Below are 21,348 nucleotides of genomic sequence, written 5' to 3'. Positions count from 1 at the left end.
TTATTTTTAAACAAAAAAAAAATGATGTCCCAATTTCAAATCTTAAAATAATTTCAATGAATTCCGTATGCGTGGAAAGTGAAAACAATCATTTTTTCCATCACTTCTCCGATACCAGAAGGTTTTGAAAAATATGTTTGCAAAATTAGAATTATGTTTATTAAAATACCCGAAAACCTTATTAAATTATATACATCCTACTTGTTAAGTATTTATGCATATAATTTATTGTGAAAGATTTCAAATCTGTACGGAGTACTTTTTCAATATAGTTTAATTTATATCCATAATATTATAAAGATTCAGACTTTAATGTATTAAATAGTTTACAGATATTTAATAGTATGTTTTTTCTCTAGTTTTCAGACTAAACTAAGAAAAAGTATTCTCACAACCCCTTCCCCTGCCATCTTTTTCCATTTTTACACTTCTTTGAACAAAACATTCTATAAAAAGAATGTACTCTTTTTTGTTGTCAGATAACATTTCATTAAAAAAAACAAATAGCAAGGAAGAACTAAATAATATTAATTAATTAGTTAAGTTCCTAAGCCAAACTCAATAGATATTACATTTACTTAATTTAACAAGCAAGTTTAAAGCTTATAAATCCCAAAACATTTACTTAATTTAATAAAATAAAATAAAGAACTATGCTTACTAAATGAACATATTTTAATCAAAAGCTAAGTCTTGATTAGGGAGTGTTATTTTTTAATCTATTATTACTTTCAAGCAAAGATGTACTTAGCATTAAAACAAAGGCATAACATTCACAAGACTTGTTAAGGAAAAGTTAAACCTGAATGATTGAGAGTAAGAAGTTGAAGGGAAAGAGTGAAGAGTGAAGAACACTATTATTGACTATAGTGTTAGAAGTGTTGTTGTGTAGTGAAAAACGGTGCGTTTAAACTTTATGGGAATAGGAGTAGGTAATGCGGGTGCCAGCTGTTACCATATCACTCTTCTTCTCTGCTATTCTTCTCTTCTTCATCACTGCTCCGATTCTTCCATTAGGGTTTCCTTTTTCCACCCGATCCATATTTTCTTTTCTGCAACTATTCCTTCATCGCTTTGATTTTACACTTCTCGCTGTTCCACGGTACGCTTTTCGTATTTTTTTGTTACGTTCATAAATCAATCATAATCTTTCTCTGTGTTTCTTTCTTTCAGCACTTGTTAACTCCGAATCTTGTATTTTTTTGTTGTTATATTTGACATTTCTATTTTTGGCTTGTCAAATTTGGATTTGGTGATCGTGCCACTTAGTGTTCGTTTTTTAGTACAAAGAGGAAAAAATAGCTGTTTGTTTCCCTGTCCATCGGGACCCGTGTGTGTGTAATCTGTTCACTCTGCTTCTAAGGAACTTAGTCATTGCTATAGTTGTCTTGTCGCTTTTTGGTTTTTTTCTTTAACTGGAATTGTCCACCTCAGTGAGTTAATTATGTAATCTAATCTGAGTTACTAGGTTCACTTTTTTTTTTTATTAGTTTATTTTAGCTCAAATCTTGTTGGCATGGTAGTGAAGATACGGGTGAATGTTCTGCACAAACATCGTGGTTAAAAAAAAAAGAAGAAGCAGAAATGCAAACCATTTCAGTTGATTACTTGGTTCCATTTTATCTTGATATTTTTGAAGTGTAATATCTTTTTGTAGGAAATTGCAGAAACGAATACAAAATCCTAGGGTTTAAAAACCTCTGCTGTGTGCACTGCCCTATCTCAAAATTTCATTTTTTATTGCTCACTCAAAAAATTCCTGCTAAATGCATATCTGAGTTTTTTTTTTTTGTTCAGGCTTGATAATCTTGAAGTAAAGTCTCACTGGTTTTGACCTGTGCAGTAGCATGTTTGTGTTGGTTTCGGCTATTATGTAGCGGTTTGCAATAGTACTTGATTGTCCTCTTTCAACAACCTAAACTGTTCTCGTACTTTAATCACAGATCTTAAGCTTGAGGGTATTACATCATTGCTACACTGCTATGTGGTACCAATTGGCTTATCACCGGCAACTGCCACTCTGTTCTCCTTTGTAGAGCTCAATGGTACCAGAGGGCTAGGGAGTTATGGGCTGCTCTCAGGATGCTAATGGTTATAGGGGTAAGACTAGTACATTTGATGGATGCTTCCTTGTCAGTGGTTCATTAATTTACAGTTTAGGTTTTCATAAGCTTCTGAGTCTTGAGTCTTGTATGAGTTATTTTTTAGTTAGTCATCATCACACTGTAGTACATATCAACAAATTCGTCATTCATTTTTAAATGTCTGTTCGATCAAATCACAATTGTATGCATTTGTCTTTTCTTTTAACATGTTCAAAGAATTATACCTCTGTTAAGTGCTGATTATATTGTTGCAGGTTCTTTGTACTGTCAGCTAATTCTCTTTATCGTCTGGCTTCCCACTTTTCAAGATGTGACAGCACGAGAAGTACATGCTGACCATAGAAGAATTTCTTCTCTGGTAGAGTTAGCTAAGCAACCCGCTTCTGGTGAATCTGGACTCTTTGACCCCATAGAAATATCACCTGCTGTCTTACCAAAATTTCCGTATCCTTCTGAGTCTTTGCCACCAATGTATCCTACTTTCCCAACCAGATATGAACCAGTTTTAACGGGAAAATGTCCTGTTAACTTTTCCCATCCAGGTATATCGAATATACTAGATAAAACAGCATCTGATTGCTCTGGACCTTTGGCAGCCCTTGTAGGGAATGTAATATGTTGTCCTCAGTTTAGTAGCTTGATCCACATCTTCCAGGCTTTCTACAACATGAAATCCGATGATTTGGTTTTACCTAATGCTGTTGCCAATCATTGTTTTTCTGATATTATTAGTATTCTAGCCAGTAGAGGGGCTAATAGTACGATACCTACACTATGCTCAATAAAATCATCTAACTTTACTGGCGGGTCATGTCCTGTGAAGGATGATATTACTCTCGAAAAAACAGTCAATACAAGTAAGTTACTTGAGGCGTGCAGCACTGTTGATCCACTTAAAGAATGCTGCAGACCTGTTTGCCAGCCTGCGATAATGGATGCAGCCCTACAAATTTCTGGAAGACAAATGACGATTAACAATAATGAAAATATGGCCGGGGAAGTGAATCACACTGACTATCTTAATGATTGTAAAAGTGTGGTTTATTCATATCTTTCCAAAAAGCTATCATTTGAAGCTGCAAATACTGCATTCCGAATACTGTCGGCCTGCAAAGTCAATAAAGGTACACTGTTTAACTATTTCATTTTTAATTTAATTTAACTTATTTATAGTTTAGGAGATATCCAGTGACAGCTAGTTATATCATTCATGGATAAATTAGGATTAGAATGCAGGGGAAGGTAATTAAGTGAGTTTATATTACTGGTATTGGTTTATATTCACGTGTCTTATTACTTGGGTTGGGTGATTTCATATTTTATCTATATTTCGTGTGCAGTAAAGAGTTCTAGTTCCATTAGGAAAGAGTTAGAATTTGTGTTCTTTTTTTCTTTAATTTAGGCAAACTAAGATTACCAGAATGTTGTACAATATGATATTTGATTCGAATTTTACATTTCCCAGAAGCATGCGCTTTATATTTTGAGATGAATGGGTATACCTGGACTCAAAGTTGTGCATGCGAATGACATATAATTAAATTTGTGTTGGGTAAATTGAATTGTAATCTTGTTTCACCTTTATTAAACACTTGTAAAGAGTACATATTGTTTGCGCAGTTTGTCCTTTGAGTTTTAAGGAGCCTGCAGAAGTAATCAGTTCATGTCAGAATGTAGCTGCCCCTAGCCCTTCCTGTTGTAGTTCATTGAACGCATATATTGCTGGGATACAAAAGCAAATGTTAATTACAAATAAACAAGCTATAATATGTGCAACACTTTTTGGATCTATGTTGCGTGGAGGTGGAGTGATGACAAATATTTATGAGCTTTGTGATGTTGATTTGAAAGATTTCAGCATACAAGGTATTAATCCTGCACAAGCTTAATTGATATGTGCTGCCCATGACCATTTTTTGAATTTCTCTGATCTAATCTTTCTGTTGTGGCTCTGCATGATGCTGGTGCGGGCAGCATATGGACAACAAGGTTTGCTCTTTTTTCCTAATGCTTGCATTTTGTTCAGAGCTGTTGTTTTTTAATTCACTAACCTATTTACACATTGGTTCAGACAGCACATGGATTTGTTATCATAGTCCAGGGAATTTGTGATATAATACTTGATAGTTGAATGCAATCATGCTATTTAGGAATTATTTCCCATTCCTGTCAGAAAGTTGATGGATTAGGTTGTTAGTTGAACATTGCATGCGGGATTAGGAGGGATGCATTCTAGGTTCATTAGAATACGATCTTGGATCATCTCATAATAAAAATAGTTCAGTTGAGCAGAGAAAAAAGGCTGCTTTTAAAGCAGTGTCTTGATGCTTGACTTTTGTCAAGGAATAATTGTGATGTTGGTAAATAATATGTTTGTTGGTTTATATGCAGGATGTTTACTTCGGAGCTTGCCTGGAGATGTGGTATTTGACAATTCATCCGGCTTTAGCTTTACATGTGATTTGAGTGACAACATTGCAGCCCCCTGGCCATCATCATCTTCAATTACATCTCTCTCACTCTGTGCTCCCGGTATGTTTTTAGAGAAAATTACTGTCTTCATTATTGCATACTTTTACAAAATACTGTTTGCATTTGCTTATTTATTGCCCCTATCCATTTTGGCAGAGATGTCATTACCTGCTCTCCCAACTTCACAAACATTAAAAAATAATGGTAAGTCCCATTTTGAAGTTTATTTTATATATTAATACTGATCTGGCCGTTAGTTCAACGAATATAATACACATCTTTAATGTTTTAAATTTTCTTGCACAGTGCACACCCTAGTTTTACGCCTATGATATGATTAAAATTCTTTTGGCCTGTCTCCAGTTCATCGAAGTGAAATTGTTGCAGGGCCAAATTTTAACATTATGAACATGGTGGATTTTGCAGGTTGTAATTCCGGTGGCGTTGGATTGCTTTTGCTTATTTTTTCATTTTTCATCTTCAGTACGCTGTTGTGTTGAAGAGTAGGGTTTAGAAGTGTGTCAGGAAGGCAGTTCAATGTGTCTTTGGTGTGGCTTTTGCATGTATATTTTTGAATGGCCTCATTGTATAGAAATCGCCCCTTTTCTCCCCATTTCCACGTGTCTTCTGCTTGTATGTTCTGAGCAGATCATTCCGGAGTCGGTGCTCATTTGATTTAGGATCCATAATTGTGCTGTGAAGGGTTCGATTATTTTCTTTTTTGCTGAATTGCTGACAAGCAGATGCTACATTACTATGGCAGCATCAGGGACTGACTAACACTGATTCGGAACTGACAAAGTTGAGTTTGACCATCCATAAGGGCAGCTATTAAAGTATGTGACTAAATCATTAGACATTTAGATGTGATTTGAGTTTAACACCAATACTAATTCATTGGACGTGAATGGAGTTTAACTGGAGAGTGTCTTCAAGGTAAAACTTTCAGGATATTGGATGTTAAAACCCGTACAGAAAAAGTGTTATATTTGCCCCCAAGCTAATACATGCCAAAGGCTCAATGCCCAGAATAGCATTTTCAATTCGCATTTTGAAAATAAATAATGCATACATGACATGAAAAAGCTTATAATTTGTTGTGTGGATGTTATACAGATTTATTTTTCCCAGAAAGCGTATTTTTCTCAGGTAGGAATGAGAATCTAATGTAATGGACAGTGACATCATTTTTTGAAAGGTTAAGATATTAGTATTAGGAAGTTATTTGTTCTGTGACAAATTTTAAACTATGTAAACCCGCTTAAGCATATTTGTCAAGAGAACGTATTTTACCATAAAATGTTTCGAAATTTTGCAATTAATTGAATTAGAAACTGGACGAAGAATGTATATAATAATAATAATAATGATGTAGCAGGCCATAAGTGGGTCAAAACATAGAAGGTAAATGAAAATAAATTAGATTTGGCTGAAGAGAAATAAATGCAGCAGTAAGATTAATTGAAAAAAGAAATATAGTTAAAAGATAGCTGTGTTCTTTATTTTCATTCTAATAATAAACAGTTTCACTCTTATCATATTCAATGATTTTCTCATTAGGATTATTGATTTTTTATAGTTTAAACATGGATAATCGCAACTTTTAGAACTGTAAAAATTATTTAATTCCAAGAAAATGGCTTTTTGTGGTATACTTGGAAATAAAATGGAAATAATTTACTATATTTCATTATACAATTTTGTGTCTAAATTAGGTTTTATAAATAAGAAAATCAATAGGCATATAATGTACTGCCTTAGATTTGACTCGACCTAAATAAGAGACAAAAAAAAAATATGACAAAGAATGAATTAATATATTAATATTTTACTCTTTTTTGTTGTTTTGTAATTGATTTATGAGTTTAAATTTGATTATATATTTGGAGCACGTGTAGTAGATTTAGATGAAGACAAGTTTACACATTAGAAATTCATATGAAATCGCGTTTGTAGTCCAACGGTTAGGATAATTGCCTTCCAAGCAATAGACCCGGGTTCGACTCCCGGCAAACGCACTTTTGTTTGTTTTATTCAATAAAACATCTATTTTTTTTTTTTTTCACAATGGGTATGGTACTGTTAAAACTTAGAAGAAGATTACTTAATGACAAACCTTAATATACTTTAATTTTACTCACTGGCATGGTTTTTTCTGTGTCTTTTCTGGGAGGTTTGAAATCTAATCTAATCCTCCTTCTCTCCATCTCACACCTCTAAAATGGCAAATGCTTTTAGAGTTGGTTGTGTTATCTCACTCTGCTCCTTACGGAATACCACACCTCATCTCCCCCTTCTCTCCAACGCCACGCGCTTCCGTTCCAAGTTCCCCTTCTTCACCCTCTCATCGTCGCAAACCTCATTTGGGTTTTCTCCTTCATTTCGAACACTCTCTTCTTCTTCCATTGATGAGGCAGTAACCGCCGAAGCCATCACAGGGAATGCTAGTGGCGAAGCTGAGAGCAGTATTAGGGACGCCGCGGGGCTGCTTGACATAAGGGTTGGACGCATTCTGAGGGCATGGAAACACGATGAAGCTGATTCTCTGTATGTTGAAGAGGTTGATATCGGTGAGCCTGAACCCAGAATCATATGCAGTGGCCTTGTCAAGTACATCCCTATTGAACACCTTCAGGTATTGATGATTTGTACTCAATTTTGATGTGGGTTTTGATTTTGAGTATCTAATCCTTGACTTTGAGTCTTTCTCTGCTGAAAAACACTGTACAAAATATCACCGATCTCGATGTGGAATTTAAGCATATTCAGACATATTTTGTATGCTGATATTCTGAGTATTAGCTTAAGGTTTATACTATCTCCCAGCTAGCTTTCCTACATGTGTGAGGGGGCAAAGAAGTGTAAACACCCTAAAAATGTTGTTGCATTTGGGCTGTATCCTTTCTAGATACCCCTCAAACAACCATCTAATACCTTAATCTGCATCCTATCATTCTCTTACTTGAAAAAAAGAAGCATTAATGTTTTTAGTTTAATTTAAGATGTGAATTTTTTCTGTTACTTTTATATCAATATGTTGTATCCCATAATTGGAATTACCATATTCTCGCATCCTTGTTTTGTCACATTCATGTATTACCATATCCATGGTTCCTCCTAGGTCTGGTGCTTCCATAAGAGTATAGAGGGAAAATATACTAGGATAACATATTTCTTTAGATGATTTTGACATAATGAGATTTGGTAAAAAGAAGTATATTTGTGTGGAAGCAAATTATTTGAATGATTGTGTCAAATTTTAGACTGCCATATGTCACTAAAGAACTAGTTCAGATTGTCCTCTCTTGATAGTTTATGTGGTTTCAACTTTCAAATCAAAACTTCTATTCATTTGGATAATCCGTGTAGTGGAAGAAACAGTGATTTCTACTGACTGCTCTTTGTGCATCATTTGCACAGTGTGAATTCTACAAGCAACACACTTTATGTTGTGCAAATAATGTATACAATGATGGATTATGTAGACAAACTTATGACTGGTTGAATAGTTGCTTCTTTGTGTGTGCATGGCAACAGTGCAGAAGTGGATTTGAGGCTGGAATTGGCATTATATTGGTGTTTTTTCTGTACAAATACAAGTATATAATAGTTAACTAATCGTATGCTACATGCAGGGCAAAAAGGTTATTGTTCTTTCCAACCTGAAGCCAAGAAATATGCGTGGGGTCAAATCCTGCGGAATGCTGATGGCGGCTTCTGATGCAAAGCATGAGAATGTTGAACTTCTGTTCCCTCCTGAGGAAGCAACTCCTGGTGAAAGAATATGGTTTGGAACGGAAGATGAAAAAGATAATCAACCTGCTGCTGCCACTCCGAATCAGGCAATAGCTCTTTCTTAATAACAATTAATATGACTAGTTGAATAAGGAAGTTCTGGAATTTAGATGATTTATGTGTTTTATAAATAAGGCCAAGTCACATTTTAAACCAGTCAGTTTTGCAGTTATATGGCATAAGATACAGTTAATGTGTCCAATTATAATTGTCTCAGACACCGTAGTTAGGGACTGAAAAAACCGTAGTTCAGGTGGTATTTTTCTTGGAAGCCACAAAAAAGTGTTGCCTGCATGTTTCAATTAAGTATAGTAGACTCTTGAACTAAACCTTCAAGGGTGTATAGATCACTGATTCACCTTGGATGGCTGCTGTATATAAATAAATCTTGCTACCTGTAACGTATACATGAATGCCATTACAATTTTAATGAAATATGTTAAGACAAACACACTTTAATGTGTAGGGAAAAAGTTTATTGGTTAAATACAGTGTAGGAAAGAAGTTCAGCACCTGAGCTTAGAAAATTGAAGACTTATTTATCTGCGGAAGAATTAGAGAATTTAGAAGCATAATGTTAGTTGTTTTTCTCATAAGTAATTTCAAGAAAAATGCTAATTGATGGTTTATGTCATCCTGTCTTTTTTTCTATCTGGGTCTTAATCTTATTCTTCTTCTTCTTCTGTGACAACGCACAGATACAAAAGAAAAAGATATGGGAATTGGTGCAACCTCATCTTAAGACAGATGTTTCTTGCATTGCGATGCTAGGGGAGCATGTCATGCGTACATCTGTAGGTTCAGTAGCATGCCAGTCCTTGCAGAATGCAAATATCTCCTGATCAGCCAACACCTATCAGTACGCAATTATTCTGCTTAACAATGAATTTTTTGGTTTATAAATTCGTGTTTCTTTTTTGAGTACTTCATTTTCTGTAATAGTTCTAGTTTATATTTTAGCATTTTCACTTGAACATAATTATTTGAAATGTAGTAGTTTTTAGCAATACTAATCATAAATATCAGTTGTTTTATGAGGAGCTAATTTCTTGAGGGTCACAAGCAAGTTTGTCGGCCAATTTGCAAGTAATAGGATAGGCGAGTAACTTCCTATTAAACGTAATTTAACTAGCTCGACATAACCTAGGCTTTAAAGGGAAGGACGATGCCAATGATGATTCTCGTTATTCACGCTTCATTCATCTTCGTCTAATGAAAGGGTTTTTCTGCAGGTGGATGCAATCATAATTTGGCTTCTGCTATCCGAAGCTTGCCCCTGGGATATAATTGTCTGGGAATATTGCATTCGGTCAATACTAGTATGGGCTTAAAATAATGGAATTTGTCTCTTTCTCATTTCTTCTAGTAGCTCTTTGCTAGAATCAATACCTGTCATGCATTCATGTCCACAAGTAGGACCTTTACGTCATCGCCACTAAAGTTATCAATAATCTGTTTATGAAAGCAAACTTAACACAAGTTAATGCTCACCCGCGAGGTATGCACCATGCACGTAGCCACTAAATCTGTCACTCGTGTGTTCTCCAGTAAAGAAAATGCGACCTACTGGAGCCTGAATCATAACCCGAAAAATTAAACACAATGGAAAACGGTGTTTGAAAATACAAATATTTCCTGTTGGAATGAACACGACTAAAAGTTACAGAACGAATCAAGGGGCACAAAAGAAAACCAAAATACAGCACAGCAGTTCGTCCCAATAGGACAAAAACACCGTAGGTAACATTGGAACACCAAATTCAAAACTTAAAATGTGGTTACTAGTGAAGTTTTGCGTGATTGATTATTGCAATTTGGTAACATATTCATACGACCGGTAGGTTATCAGAAGAAAAAGATACTGAAAAAATGGTCACAAACAATTGGATGTTTAGTAATTCTAGAACATGCTTCAGAAAGGAAAACTATGTATGTTGCTCTACTCCTGCCCTGCTCGCTCCTTTTTACCTTTTGTTTGGGATGTATTTCGCAAGTGAAGTCCAAGAATAATCCAAGAAGTTAAAAGCAAAGTCAAGAAATACGACTTGTTTCACGTGTTTTCAATTAGCTATGTAGATAAGTTTTTTAAAATCTATCAATTTTAGTAATTTAAGTAAAATGATTAACAAACCTTAATATCATGAACTAGTTGGGTATTAGAGATTATGGGATGGTTGCTGTAGCTGCCACGTTGGAACCTGTTATTCCACCATCGAGGAACCAGTATATGAATGGCATCAGGAATGTTGGGTCCAAACATATCCCTGAGCACCTCCATAGCTTCTCTCAAGGTGTCTTCATCGGCTTGAGCTTCCACACGTTTAGATTCCCCATTTGTCAATGTGACGGACAAGATATTAGATCCAGGGTATATGTTCTCCATTTGCTGTTGATAAACAATTGGATCAGATAGCACAAAAAGATTTTGACAATATAAGAGAAAAGACAGCTAACACCCAACATTTATTGCAAAACAACCTGATTCAATTGTTTTCTAGGTCCTCGAAGTTATTATATTCAAAATTAATGGCTAACTCCACTACAATTAAGTCAGTTGGTGAAGTTTGATACTTAACTGTAAAAGTCCCAACTTAGTTGTAGCATATTTCAACCCTTTCTCTCCTTATCCTATCTACTTCGTACAAGAAAACCATGTCAGTGTTGTTTGTCGTTTAGACTTTAAAACTCATGTTTCAATCGTGAAAAATAAAAATGATCGAAATTAATTTCTCAAATATTGATCCATGTTTGACTTATATAACATAAAACCAAACACTCAATGCCGGAATTGAAAAGAAATGTCTGCTGAAATTATATATAATACTTTCGAAAAGGTTAATTTTCTTTCCATTGTGATTTTTTTTTATGGAAATCTATTTTTTATAATTTCAAACACAATGTCTATCTGAACCAATTTTTACATAAATTGTTATTAATTTAACTTATTCATCAACTAAAATTAATTTATATACAATTTAAAATAAAAAATTAGAAAAATTATGAGAAAGCTGCTACAAATTTACCTATGCATAAATAAATAATTTTATACTGTGGAGAAACTATTATGTTTTCTCTTATGTACGGATCTAGTTTACAGAAAAAGCTTATAATTTTTTTTTATGAAAGTGTCACTTTATAATTAGAAATATAGAATTTGTTTGGACCTGTTTTTTCACAATTTTTTATTATAAAAAAAGAATTTGACTTTAAAGTTAAAATTAGTTTATAAACTAAAAATGCAAAAATTAGAAAAATGATATGAATTTTTTTTTGACAAATTAATTCATGTATAAATCAATTTTAGTTTGATTTTTTTTTCTCATGTTGTTTACCAAGAATTTCCATCCTCATGATATCCTTTTGCGCAAAGAAAATCAATCATTGTTGGTAAGTAGTTCCCGTTACGAAACTTTCGGATAGCACCAGATGGAAAACGATTGTTTCAGAAAATGTGACAAAGTTTTTAACAAACTTACGTAGCTTTAATTAAGTGAATTTTTAAGTTAAAAAAATATTGGACTGCATATGAGAGAGAAATGTGAAGGAAAGGGAAGTGATTCAAGAAAACGGAGTTCTCTTTCATAAAATGCTCGATTCAAAACATTGCTAGTTTATGAAGACCCTCTTCTTGGTGCAGACTCAATTTCTTCAATCCCACCTACACTTAATCATTTCTTCTCCATGGTGGTTCACGTGTGAGAGAGAACGATTCTATAAAAAAGCATTTCGATGCCGGATTAAAATTTTCGCTGCCTTACCAAAACCCCTCCGCTGCTTTACCCAAACCCCATTGTCATTGCACATTGAAATTGTTCAATCCCACCTGCACGAAAGCAGTTCGTCCCGACAGTGGTTCACGAAATTGCAGTAGAACGTTCCCGACGGTGGTTGACGGACAACATGGAATTTGCAGATTAGGTTTTTCGATTGATTTGGGGTTTAGGGTTTCAATTGGAAACCATAGCTTTTTGGATTCGAATGCAATTTTGGGGTTTAGGGTTTTAATCGGAAACTGACGTGATCCTTGTGATATGTGTCATAGCGTCGTACCATTGCTGGAGCTAGGTCGCAAATTGAATGTGTGGTGTTTACGGAGCTTGTTGAGACCGGGCCTTGGGCCGGCGACGGTGTCGTCCCATAAATCACTGGATTTAAACCCACACCCTTGTTTTCAATATTAGCCATTCAAACATCCTTCCCTTTTTTAGCAACTTATTTTTGAAGTTTATAAGCATGCCACAAAGTCATAAGACAAAACAAAATCCAGTGATTTGTGGGACGACACTATCGTCGGCCCAAGGCCCGGTCTCAGCAAGCTCCGTAAACACCACACCTTCAATTTTCTACCTAGCTCAGGCAATGGTACGACGCTGTGACACATATCACAAGGACCACGTCAGTTTCCAATCAAAACCCTAAACCCCAAAAATGCATTCGAATCCAAAAAGCTATGGTTTCCAATCGAAACCCTAAATCTCAAATTGATTTCCAATCGAAAAACCTAACCTGCAAATTCCACGCTTTCCGTCAACCACCGTCCAGAATGTTCTAGTGCAATTTCGTGAACCACCGTCGGGACAAACTGCTTTCGTGCAGGTGGCATTGAACAATTTCGATGTGCAACGATAATGGGGTTTGGGTAAAGCAGCAGAGGGGTTTTGGTCAGGCAACAAAAATTTTAATCAGGTGCCGAAATGCTTTTCTATAGAATCGTTCTCTCTCACACGTGACCACCGTGGGGAAGAAAGGGTTAAGTGTAGGTGAGATTGAAGAAATTGAATCTGCACCGAGAAGGGAGTCTTCATAAACCAGCAATGTTTTAAATCCAGCATGGAAGCAACTTTTGTGAGAGAAAATCCCCGTTTCGTGAACCACCTTCCTTTCCTTCACATTCTAAAGTCTAATATTTTTTAACTTAAAAATTCACTTAATTAATGTCATGTCAGTTTGTCAAAAACTTTATCACATTTTCTCTGTCCAAACAATCGTTTTCTAAAAAAAACTATTATATCCGTGTTATCTATACAAGTACGTGATTAATATTTTCAACAACGATGGGAGTTGTTGCAGCAAAAGTGTTTTATTAAGACCGAACACTTCTAAAGGTCAAAATTACACATTCGGACAAACAAAATTAAAAGCACACCTTGGGTAAATCAAGGAAGGGATTAGCAGCATTATCTCTCCATATCAGACAAGATATGTACGCTTACATTGGATCCTAGTGTTAGTCAAGAGGATATTACTTAAATTTCACGTAATCAAAAATTGTGTGCCGGAATGAATTAGATATTTTAATTATCATGTTCTCGTTATTCACGTTATTTCCCAACTTAGTATATATGACGCATGCAATGCAACATGCGAGAATTTAACTCTGCAAAATAAATTTTTAATAACTAAATTTTTATAATATTTTTTCTTAAAATATCAGATAATATCTTTTAAATAACTTTATATCTTCTTTTTCTTTATTTTAAAATTATTTAAAAAATATTATTTCAAAAAAAATTGTCAAAATTTAATTATTTAAATATAATTATCCTTCCTAACATAAAACAATTGGCTTCAGATGAGAAACAGCATAGTATAAAATACAGCAAGAACACAAAAATTTCGAACAAACCTGCCAAAATGTGTAGTAGCCTCTCCGCTCGTGAGCATAGACGAAGAATTCCTTTCCGGGTCCAGTTGGCCAGAATTGATACGGAAACTTCAAGAAAATTTTCGTGTACACCATTATCTCACATTTCTGTATGGCCTCCAATTTCCATCCCTGAGTAATTCATGAATTTATCATGGACGTGACGAATCAGACAAATATTACTTAGTTAAACCAACTAATATTAAAATCATAGAAGGGAAAGTTTGACGACTAATCTCGTCTGGGACCAGAAACCAGACATAGTGTCTTAATTCATATGTTTTAGTTATTTAATGGAATCATCAGTGGTCGTTTCAAGTGCATTTTGATGAGCACACACTGTGGCTCGACTGCTAAGTGTTAGTACCGGATTTTGCTGAGGAGTCTTCGTGGTAAAGTATAAGAATTTTAGGAGTTAAAGTGCTGTGTGGAAATGCTACATGTTGTAAGTAGAAACACAAACGATACACCAAATTTAACTAGTTTTTTTTTTTTTTTTTTTAAATCTAAAGCAATTAGTACTATTTTTCTAACTTTTTTTTTTTTAGATCTAAAGTAATTAATATTATTTTTATCTTTTTTAGACTTAAAACAAAAATTTTAGTTACTTGTATAGATAACTTATTCTCTTACTGATTTAAACATTCAAATCTTCTAAACGTAAATATTCTTGTGTTTCCTAGAGATTTCTGACTAGGAAGTAGGAAATAATAATTTAAGTCCCGAGAACCTTATACTCTATCTTTAAGATTTCTTCTTAGGTAAGAACACTAAGTATTACACATTGTTAACTACACCTAATCGTAATATTGTATCAAAGGACATGAAGAACAGATCAAGAAACTAAGAGAATAAATAAAATAATAATAGTAATAGTAATAAAAAGAATACAAAATGTTTAACCAGTTATATTATATATAATTTTTTCACAAATAAGAATATAACTATCAAAAACATTTCATTAACATCCCTAATTTCTCAATATCTTTTTTATCTCAATTTTCCTATTTGTCCTGTTACTTACTTACACTTACGTGTCTATCTCACCCTAAATCTCAATTAATACCATAGTTTTCACGTATCAATTTCCAATAATTTTTTATATAAGTTATAGGGAACCATAAGTTTTATTTTTATATAACGCTAATGTGCATACCAAAGAATGAAAAGAAATATTATATTTTTAATTTAAGTCAGTGGTCATTGTTATATCAAAGTCTGACACCTTTCCTAGAATAAAAGATAAACCATTATTAAAAATTAAAAAAATTATATTTTGATTCTTATTTTTTATTTCTATAATTTATTTTTTGACGTGATTTGTTATTGATTTTTATTTTTATAATTTAGTTTTTGACGTAACTTGTAATTGATTTTTTTTTTAAAAAATATAGTAGTACATTAATCGATCACTTACACTTAATCATATAAAAAATAAAGATAAAAATAAAAAATAGAAATTATAATATTATTATCCAAAGATTTAAAAAGAAAAATGTACAAAAGGTTTAACCCATGCAACATAAAAAGAACATTTTCTGTTTTCAATGTCAAAATCCACGACAACGTATGCAACAAGAAGCTGGTTACAGAGTGACTCATTCAAGAGGCTGACTATTAATAAATAACCCGTTTTAATCTTGAAAGAAAATTATCTCCTAAGACTAGGATGACAACTAGATAGACTGATATTTTGGATTACAGTAAATTGGTACAATGAATTGAATAAAAAAAAATCATCAATTCATTGTGGTCCATAAGAAATCCAACTAAAATTTGATCAAGTCCTATTTATATAATAAAAATTTAGTTCAATTCATCTATCAGCAATTTTTTTAAAGATGTAAATCTGATCCATTCAAACAATATTTTATTAAAAGAAATAGTTTTCAATAATAATTTTTTAAAATAATTTAAAAATATATAAAAGTAAAGTTTTTAAAATAAATTAATTATGAAAAATTGGTTGAGTTAATTTCAATCTATTAAACATTAATAAAATTTCAACTGAATATCAGGAAATAGTAGATGAATCATTAATAACTATAACAAATAAATAGACGGATTTTATCTCTTTAATGTTTTTTATATTTTTGTAATAGATAGATTTAATGAATTTATTTAAAAATATTGGGTAAAGAATTTGTCTTATCACGTAATTCAACTGATATAAGACCTAGTCAACTATGGTTTTAATGCTAAACTCCAACTTATGTAATGGCATTGGAACATGAGGCTACAATCTAAACAGCTTTAAACACAAAACAAAACAGATTTGAAATTAAGTAGCATCTCCAACTTATTTTCTTGTATCATTTTTAAAATTTTCTTACAAATTTTACTTCAATAAATTTTTTTTATAAGACTCGCGTTTTAATCAAATTAACATTTTAAAAGTTGAAAATATTTTATTTTATTTTTATGATGCATAGTCTTATTTAAATTTTAAAGTATTTTGTATCATATCACCGCATTTCAATTAAAAAGTTTTATAAAAGTTAAATCTTAAATTTATGAACATCTTAAACTGTAGAAGACAGAAAGAAAATAAGATATAGAAAGAGTATCGAGGATATACGTAGACAAGAGTAGAAGACATACGGGCAAGAGTGGCGTAAAGGCAACGATGTCGCTTTGGAGAACACCAATGCTGACAGACACAATTACGTAGTCAGCTTCGTAAACGCAACCATCCTCTGTTATCACCCTAACGCCTCTTTCCCAATGCAGTATTTCACGAACCACCTGCACTGCACCACATCCGTGCAAAAACATCACGGATACACATCATTAAAGGTTTCCTTACGTATACAAAGCTGAGACAAAACAAATTATTTAACCTTTTAATATAGTTTGTGTTTGGTTTCGCTTCACTCCGAAATAGAATTAATTTTTCATCACAGAATCATTCTATGTTTGATTTCAAAATCAATTTGAATGTCAAAAATTCATGTTTAAAAAAAATCAACATCAATGAATTGATTCAACTCAAAATCAATTTTCTGAAGCATAACCACACACAGTGATAGACTTTTCATTACGGATGGTTCTTGTTAATATAACTTGTTATTGACGTGTGTTTAAAGTGTGTATTGTTTAAGAATGGTAGACCGTTTTTATAAGAAATTACATTAATAGGAATTTTTTATATAAAAATATTTACTTTTTAATTACTTTTACATGGCAGTTTTCTTTCTTATCAACTAAAATGAGGCCAAAGCAGTAAAATATCCTGAGATTATGGCAAGCAAGCCTAAAACTCACCTAAGAATTCGTTGTTTCTTATCTTTCAGTTTAGGTTATTATTTAGACGCTCCTCAATTTTTCTACGCCTATGAAACATCTATTAAAAGTCAATATTTTTATTTTATAAGTATCTTTCTCTAAATTATTGTATATTTTAAAATAAAAGTATCGTATTATTAGTGTTAAGTAGGTGTATTTTAAAAATTGAGGTGTCTATTTATCATTATTCATACATATTATTATATTGCTTCGTTGGGAACTTTTGGCGAATCAAGGATGCTGAGTAGGAGTGTACGATTTACTTACTAATTAATATAATAATCAAATATAAACTTCTCTATCTCAACTCTTTAACCGTACCTTGAACATTTGCCTAATTTTTTTACGAAAAATGGTACGGTGACTACCTAGTAACAACCTTACGTAGAAAACAATATTTAATTTTTTTTAATTGCATCAAATGGAGTAGCACGTGACCGAAGGAAAATCTGAAATTAAATTACCATTTTCCATCTTCCATCAACTAACATCTTTCTTGTGAAATTGAAAAAAGAACCAAAAAGTGAAATTTCAGAAAAAACTTTGCAGTCGCATATCACGGTGCCTCCAGACCAAAACTTTTCTTCTCCATCGTGCCTCTGAAGTCCACCATCTCTTCGAAGTCCACCGTGCAGGCACGAAGTTCACTGTCCGTTTCGAAAATCCACCACCACGATGAAGTCCATCGTCTTTGCGAAGACCACCGTGCCGTGCGTACAAAGACCCCGTTCCTGCGAAGTACCCCGTCCCTGCGAAGTGCCTGGCATTGTTATTATGCAGACTTTTTTATTCACCTAAGCAACATTCACTGATTAAATGGTATTGCATATGATATTTCTGTACACTCTGATTGAATAATCTGGTGACCCCTAATGTATTATCTGGTAACCTGCCCATAACATTTTGCACAAAAATATGAATTGGGGTCTGGTGTATGGGGAGTAAACATGTTCCCCACATACAGTGACAAGAATGACCCTCAAAGCATGTGTGCAAGGTATGTTGAAACTATTAAATATTGGTGTCACATAATTGCTCCAAAAATTCCACCACACATAAATGAAGTCTGCACGAAATATCTGGTGACCACACAATTCATAACTGGTGACCTTCCCTGAACTTTTTGCACAACTTATTCACCCCTACTATGTTGTAAGGATGTCCACAACTAAAACCTTCATGTTGTCAGTTTGAATACCTCAATGACAACTATAATAGGTATATCTAGTCCTAAAAAAATGGTGAGGAATAATTAGCCCACAAGTGCTTGAACACACACAACCTAACATTGACTGAATAATATGTTGACCCCTGATGTATTATCTGGTGACTGATAACATTGTGTGTGCTCAAGCACTTGTGGGCTAATTATTCCTCACCATTTTTTTAGGACTAGATATAACTATTATAGTTGTCATTGAGGTATTCAAACTGACAGCATGAAGGTTTTAGTTGTGGACATCCTTACAACATACAGGGGTGAATAAGTTGTGCAAAAAGTTCAGGGAAGGTCACCAGTTATGTATTGTGTGGTCACCAGATATTTCGTGCAGACTTCATTTATGTGTGGTGGAATTTTTGGAGCAATTATGTGACATCAATATTTATTAGGTTCAACATACCTTGCACACATGCTTTGAGGGTCATTCTTGTCACTGTAAGTGGGGAACATGTTTACTCCCCATACACCAGACCCCAATTCATATTTTTGTGCAAAATGTTATGGACAAGTTACCAGATAATACATTAGGGGTCACCAGATTATTCAATCAGAGTGTGCAGAAATATCATATGCAATACTATTTAATCAGTAAATGTTGCTTAGGTGAATAAAAAGGTCTGCATAATAACAACAATGCCAGACACTTCGCAGGGATGGGGTACTTCGCAAGGACGGGGGACTTTGCAAGGATGAGGACCTTCGCAAGCACGGTGGTCTTCGCAAGGACAGTAGACTTCCTCGTGGTGGTGGATTTTCGAAACGAACGGTGGACTTCGTGCTTGCGCGGTGGACTTCGAAGGGATGGTGGACTTCAGAGGCATGGGGGAGAAGAAAAGTTTTGGTCTAGAGGCACTGTGATATGTGACTGCAAAGTTTTTTCTGAAATTTCACTTTTTTGTTCTTTTTTCAATTTCACGAGAAGGATGTTAATTGACGAAAGATGGAGAATGGAAAGTTAATTTCAGATTTCCCTCCGATCACGTGCCACTCCATTTGATGCAACTAAAAATAATTAAATATTATTTTCCACCTAAGATAGTAATTGGGTAGTCAAAATGGATAGTCACTGTACCATTTTCCTTTTTTTACGTAACTTCTTTCCCACGTATCAACGATAACTTAGACACTCGTTAAAATCCTCACAGGTATAACAATTTTTTTGGAGGGAAAAGTATGACATATATTCAATATATTATAAAATATTTTCACCAAAATTTTCAATTTGGAGATTAATAGCTAGCAAAACCCATTATTTTATTAATTTGTATAAACAAATCTATTATCTGAGTTTTTTTTGGTTCTAAACTTAAAAGTTAAAAGTTAAGAGAAAGCTGATAAAAAAAAGTTACATAAATTAATTTTCAAATACTAAAAGATAAATTTATCCCTCACAGTCAACAAATATGCATTATACCATAAGCACGGAGAACGACTGGCAGAAAAACTATAGATAAACTCTGCCATCGTATTACCTACTGTGTTTCTTTCAGCACAGAGCAATGGTAGCTAACAGACAAACCCACCGCGACTACGAGAGGGCCCATGGACTCGGCGCGTAGGCATTCATGGATCAACGAAGGAAATGAATAGGAATAGAGAATTAGAGAAGGAACACTACCTGGTTAAGTTTGAGACGACTGTCCAATATTTTACCCTCGGATGTGAACAGAAAATCTTCAGCCATTTTGTACAGCAAATAATCAAAACCTCTTTCATCCGCAACCGAAAATTCACTTTCGCCTAAGTCTCTGAAGGTACATAACGGTACCGCCTCTGCATCCACAACTAACACATCCATAAACTAACCGAGCAAAACATACATGTAATTCAATTCACAAATTCAGGAACACACCTGCCATTTCAAAATCATGGAGGATGAAATCAATTGCCAGCTCTAACGGTGTCCTAAGACGAAGAAAGCAACAATAAACACAATCAACATTACTTATAGTCATAAACTCGCAATCACACCGCATTCATTTGTTCCTTCATCGAATCGTTTTGTTACTGAAAACTTACGAAGGTGAATCGGTTTTGGAGTTGGAGCCATTATCGCCTCCTCCGACATCTTCTTGGTTCCGGAATTTCCGAATCGCTGATTCCACAGCCTTTTTGTACGAGTCCGCAGCGATTTCTCTTGGAAATATCTTCCCACTGCAACCAAATCCTTGTGGCGGAAAATTCAGTCACATTTGTAAACCACAAAAAATCGATAACAGTAACCACAGAACATAACAGAAAGAAGCAAACAATGGAAAATAACGACGCTAACAGTAAGAAGAAGTAGTCGCGCTGCAATACGGAAAATAACTGTTCCCGAACCTGCGATCGGAGATGTTGTATCGCACATTAGTGTAATCGGCGAAGCAGGTTCGGAGGCCAAATTCGGTTGCGAGTTCCCAAATAGGATTGGACTCTTTGCCTCCGACTCCGACGATCCAACCGGCTCCGAGTTCCACTGATACGCCACCGAATTTTTCTTTCCGGATCCTCCCGCCTATGCGGTCCGAAGCGTCGAGGATCACGAGGTCCTTTACGCCGTTTTCGGCCAGAACCTTCGCCGCAGATATACCTTTCACACAAAAAAGAAAGAAAAGAAAACGTGATTATTAGTACGGAACGGCGGAGGTTGCATAGAAGAGAAATTGTAGCGGCGACGGAACTCACCGGAGATACCAGCTCCGACGACGATGACAGAAGAGTGAGAGGGAGAACCCATGAAATGAAGGAAGGGAAGATAGTGAAGAGAGAAAGACAGGAACGATTAAGAACACGAAATTGGTGAGTCTAGAGGGAAAAAAAAAATTAGCGGGAGTGAGATTAAA

At 34.3% G+C, this 21,348-nt stretch overlaps 2 protein-coding genes, 1 non-coding gene and 1 pseudogene across 5 annotated transcripts; 3 read left to right on the top strand and 1 right to left on the bottom strand.

Annotated features, from left to right (window-relative positions):
- Positions 1 to 798: 798 nt before the first annotated feature.
- Positions 799 to 5,620, top strand: LOC114169617 (GPI-anchored protein). Of its 2 annotated transcripts, none has more exons than XM_028054853.2 (8): positions 799 to 1,102; positions 1,944 to 2,100; positions 2,360 to 3,229; positions 3,726 to 3,971; positions 4,080 to 4,094; positions 4,497 to 4,637; positions 4,734 to 4,781; positions 5,004 to 5,620. In XM_028054853.2, the coding sequence occupies exons 2-8, from the start codon at positions 2,067 to 2,069 to the stop codon at positions 5,075 to 5,077; spliced, it is 1,428 nt and encodes a 475-aa protein (XP_027910654.1). In that variant the 5' UTR covers positions 799 to 1,102; positions 1,944 to 2,066; the 3' UTR covers positions 5,078 to 5,620. The 2 variants fall into 2 exon arrangements, with proteins under 2 accessions (XP_027910654.1, XP_027910655.1); XM_028054854.2 differs by having other exon boundaries at positions 927 to 1,102; positions 1,798 to 2,100.
- Positions 5,621 to 6,523: 903 nt separating this feature from the next.
- On the top strand, positions 6,524 to 6,595 carry TRNAG-UCC (transfer RNA glycine (anticodon UCC)). The gene has a single exon. It is a non-coding gene; the product is annotated as a tRNA-Gly (tRNA).
- A 116-nt stretch (positions 6,596 to 6,711) lies between these two features.
- On the top strand, positions 6,712 to 9,728 carry LOC114169977 (Nucleic acid-binding, OB-fold-like protein). Its single transcript, XM_028055405.2, has 4 exons — positions 6,712 to 7,212; positions 8,213 to 8,419; positions 9,071 to 9,231; positions 9,605 to 9,728. Exons 1-3 carry the CDS (start codon positions 6,799 to 6,801, stop codon positions 9,212 to 9,214), a joined length of 765 nt encoding a protein of 254 aa, XP_027911206.1. The 5' UTR covers positions 6,712 to 6,798; the 3' UTR covers positions 9,215 to 9,231; positions 9,605 to 9,728.
- On the bottom strand, positions 8,240 to 21,329 carry LOC114169975 (polyamine oxidase 1-like; annotated as a pseudogene). Its single transcript, XR_014986569.1, has 10 exons — positions 21,191 to 21,329; positions 20,846 to 21,095; positions 20,543 to 20,677; positions 20,376 to 20,428; positions 20,142 to 20,296; positions 16,618 to 16,761; positions 13,999 to 14,148; positions 10,504 to 10,758; positions 9,864 to 9,945; positions 8,240 to 9,761 (listed from the first exon to the last, which is right to left on the bottom strand). The product of XR_014986569.1 is annotated as a polyamine oxidase 1-like (transcript).
- Positions 21,330 to 21,348: the final 19 nt, after the last annotated feature.

Source organism: Vigna unguiculata, chromosome 11 (assembly GCF_037176805.1).
Source record: "Vigna unguiculata cultivar grain cowpea cultivar isolate G323 ecotype 2 chromosome 11, ASM3717680v1, whole genome shotgun sequence".
Taxonomy (NCBI): Eukaryota; Viridiplantae; Streptophyta; class Magnoliopsida; order Fabales; family Fabaceae; genus Vigna; species Vigna unguiculata.
This window is presented reverse-complemented; position numbering and strand designations above follow the sequence as displayed.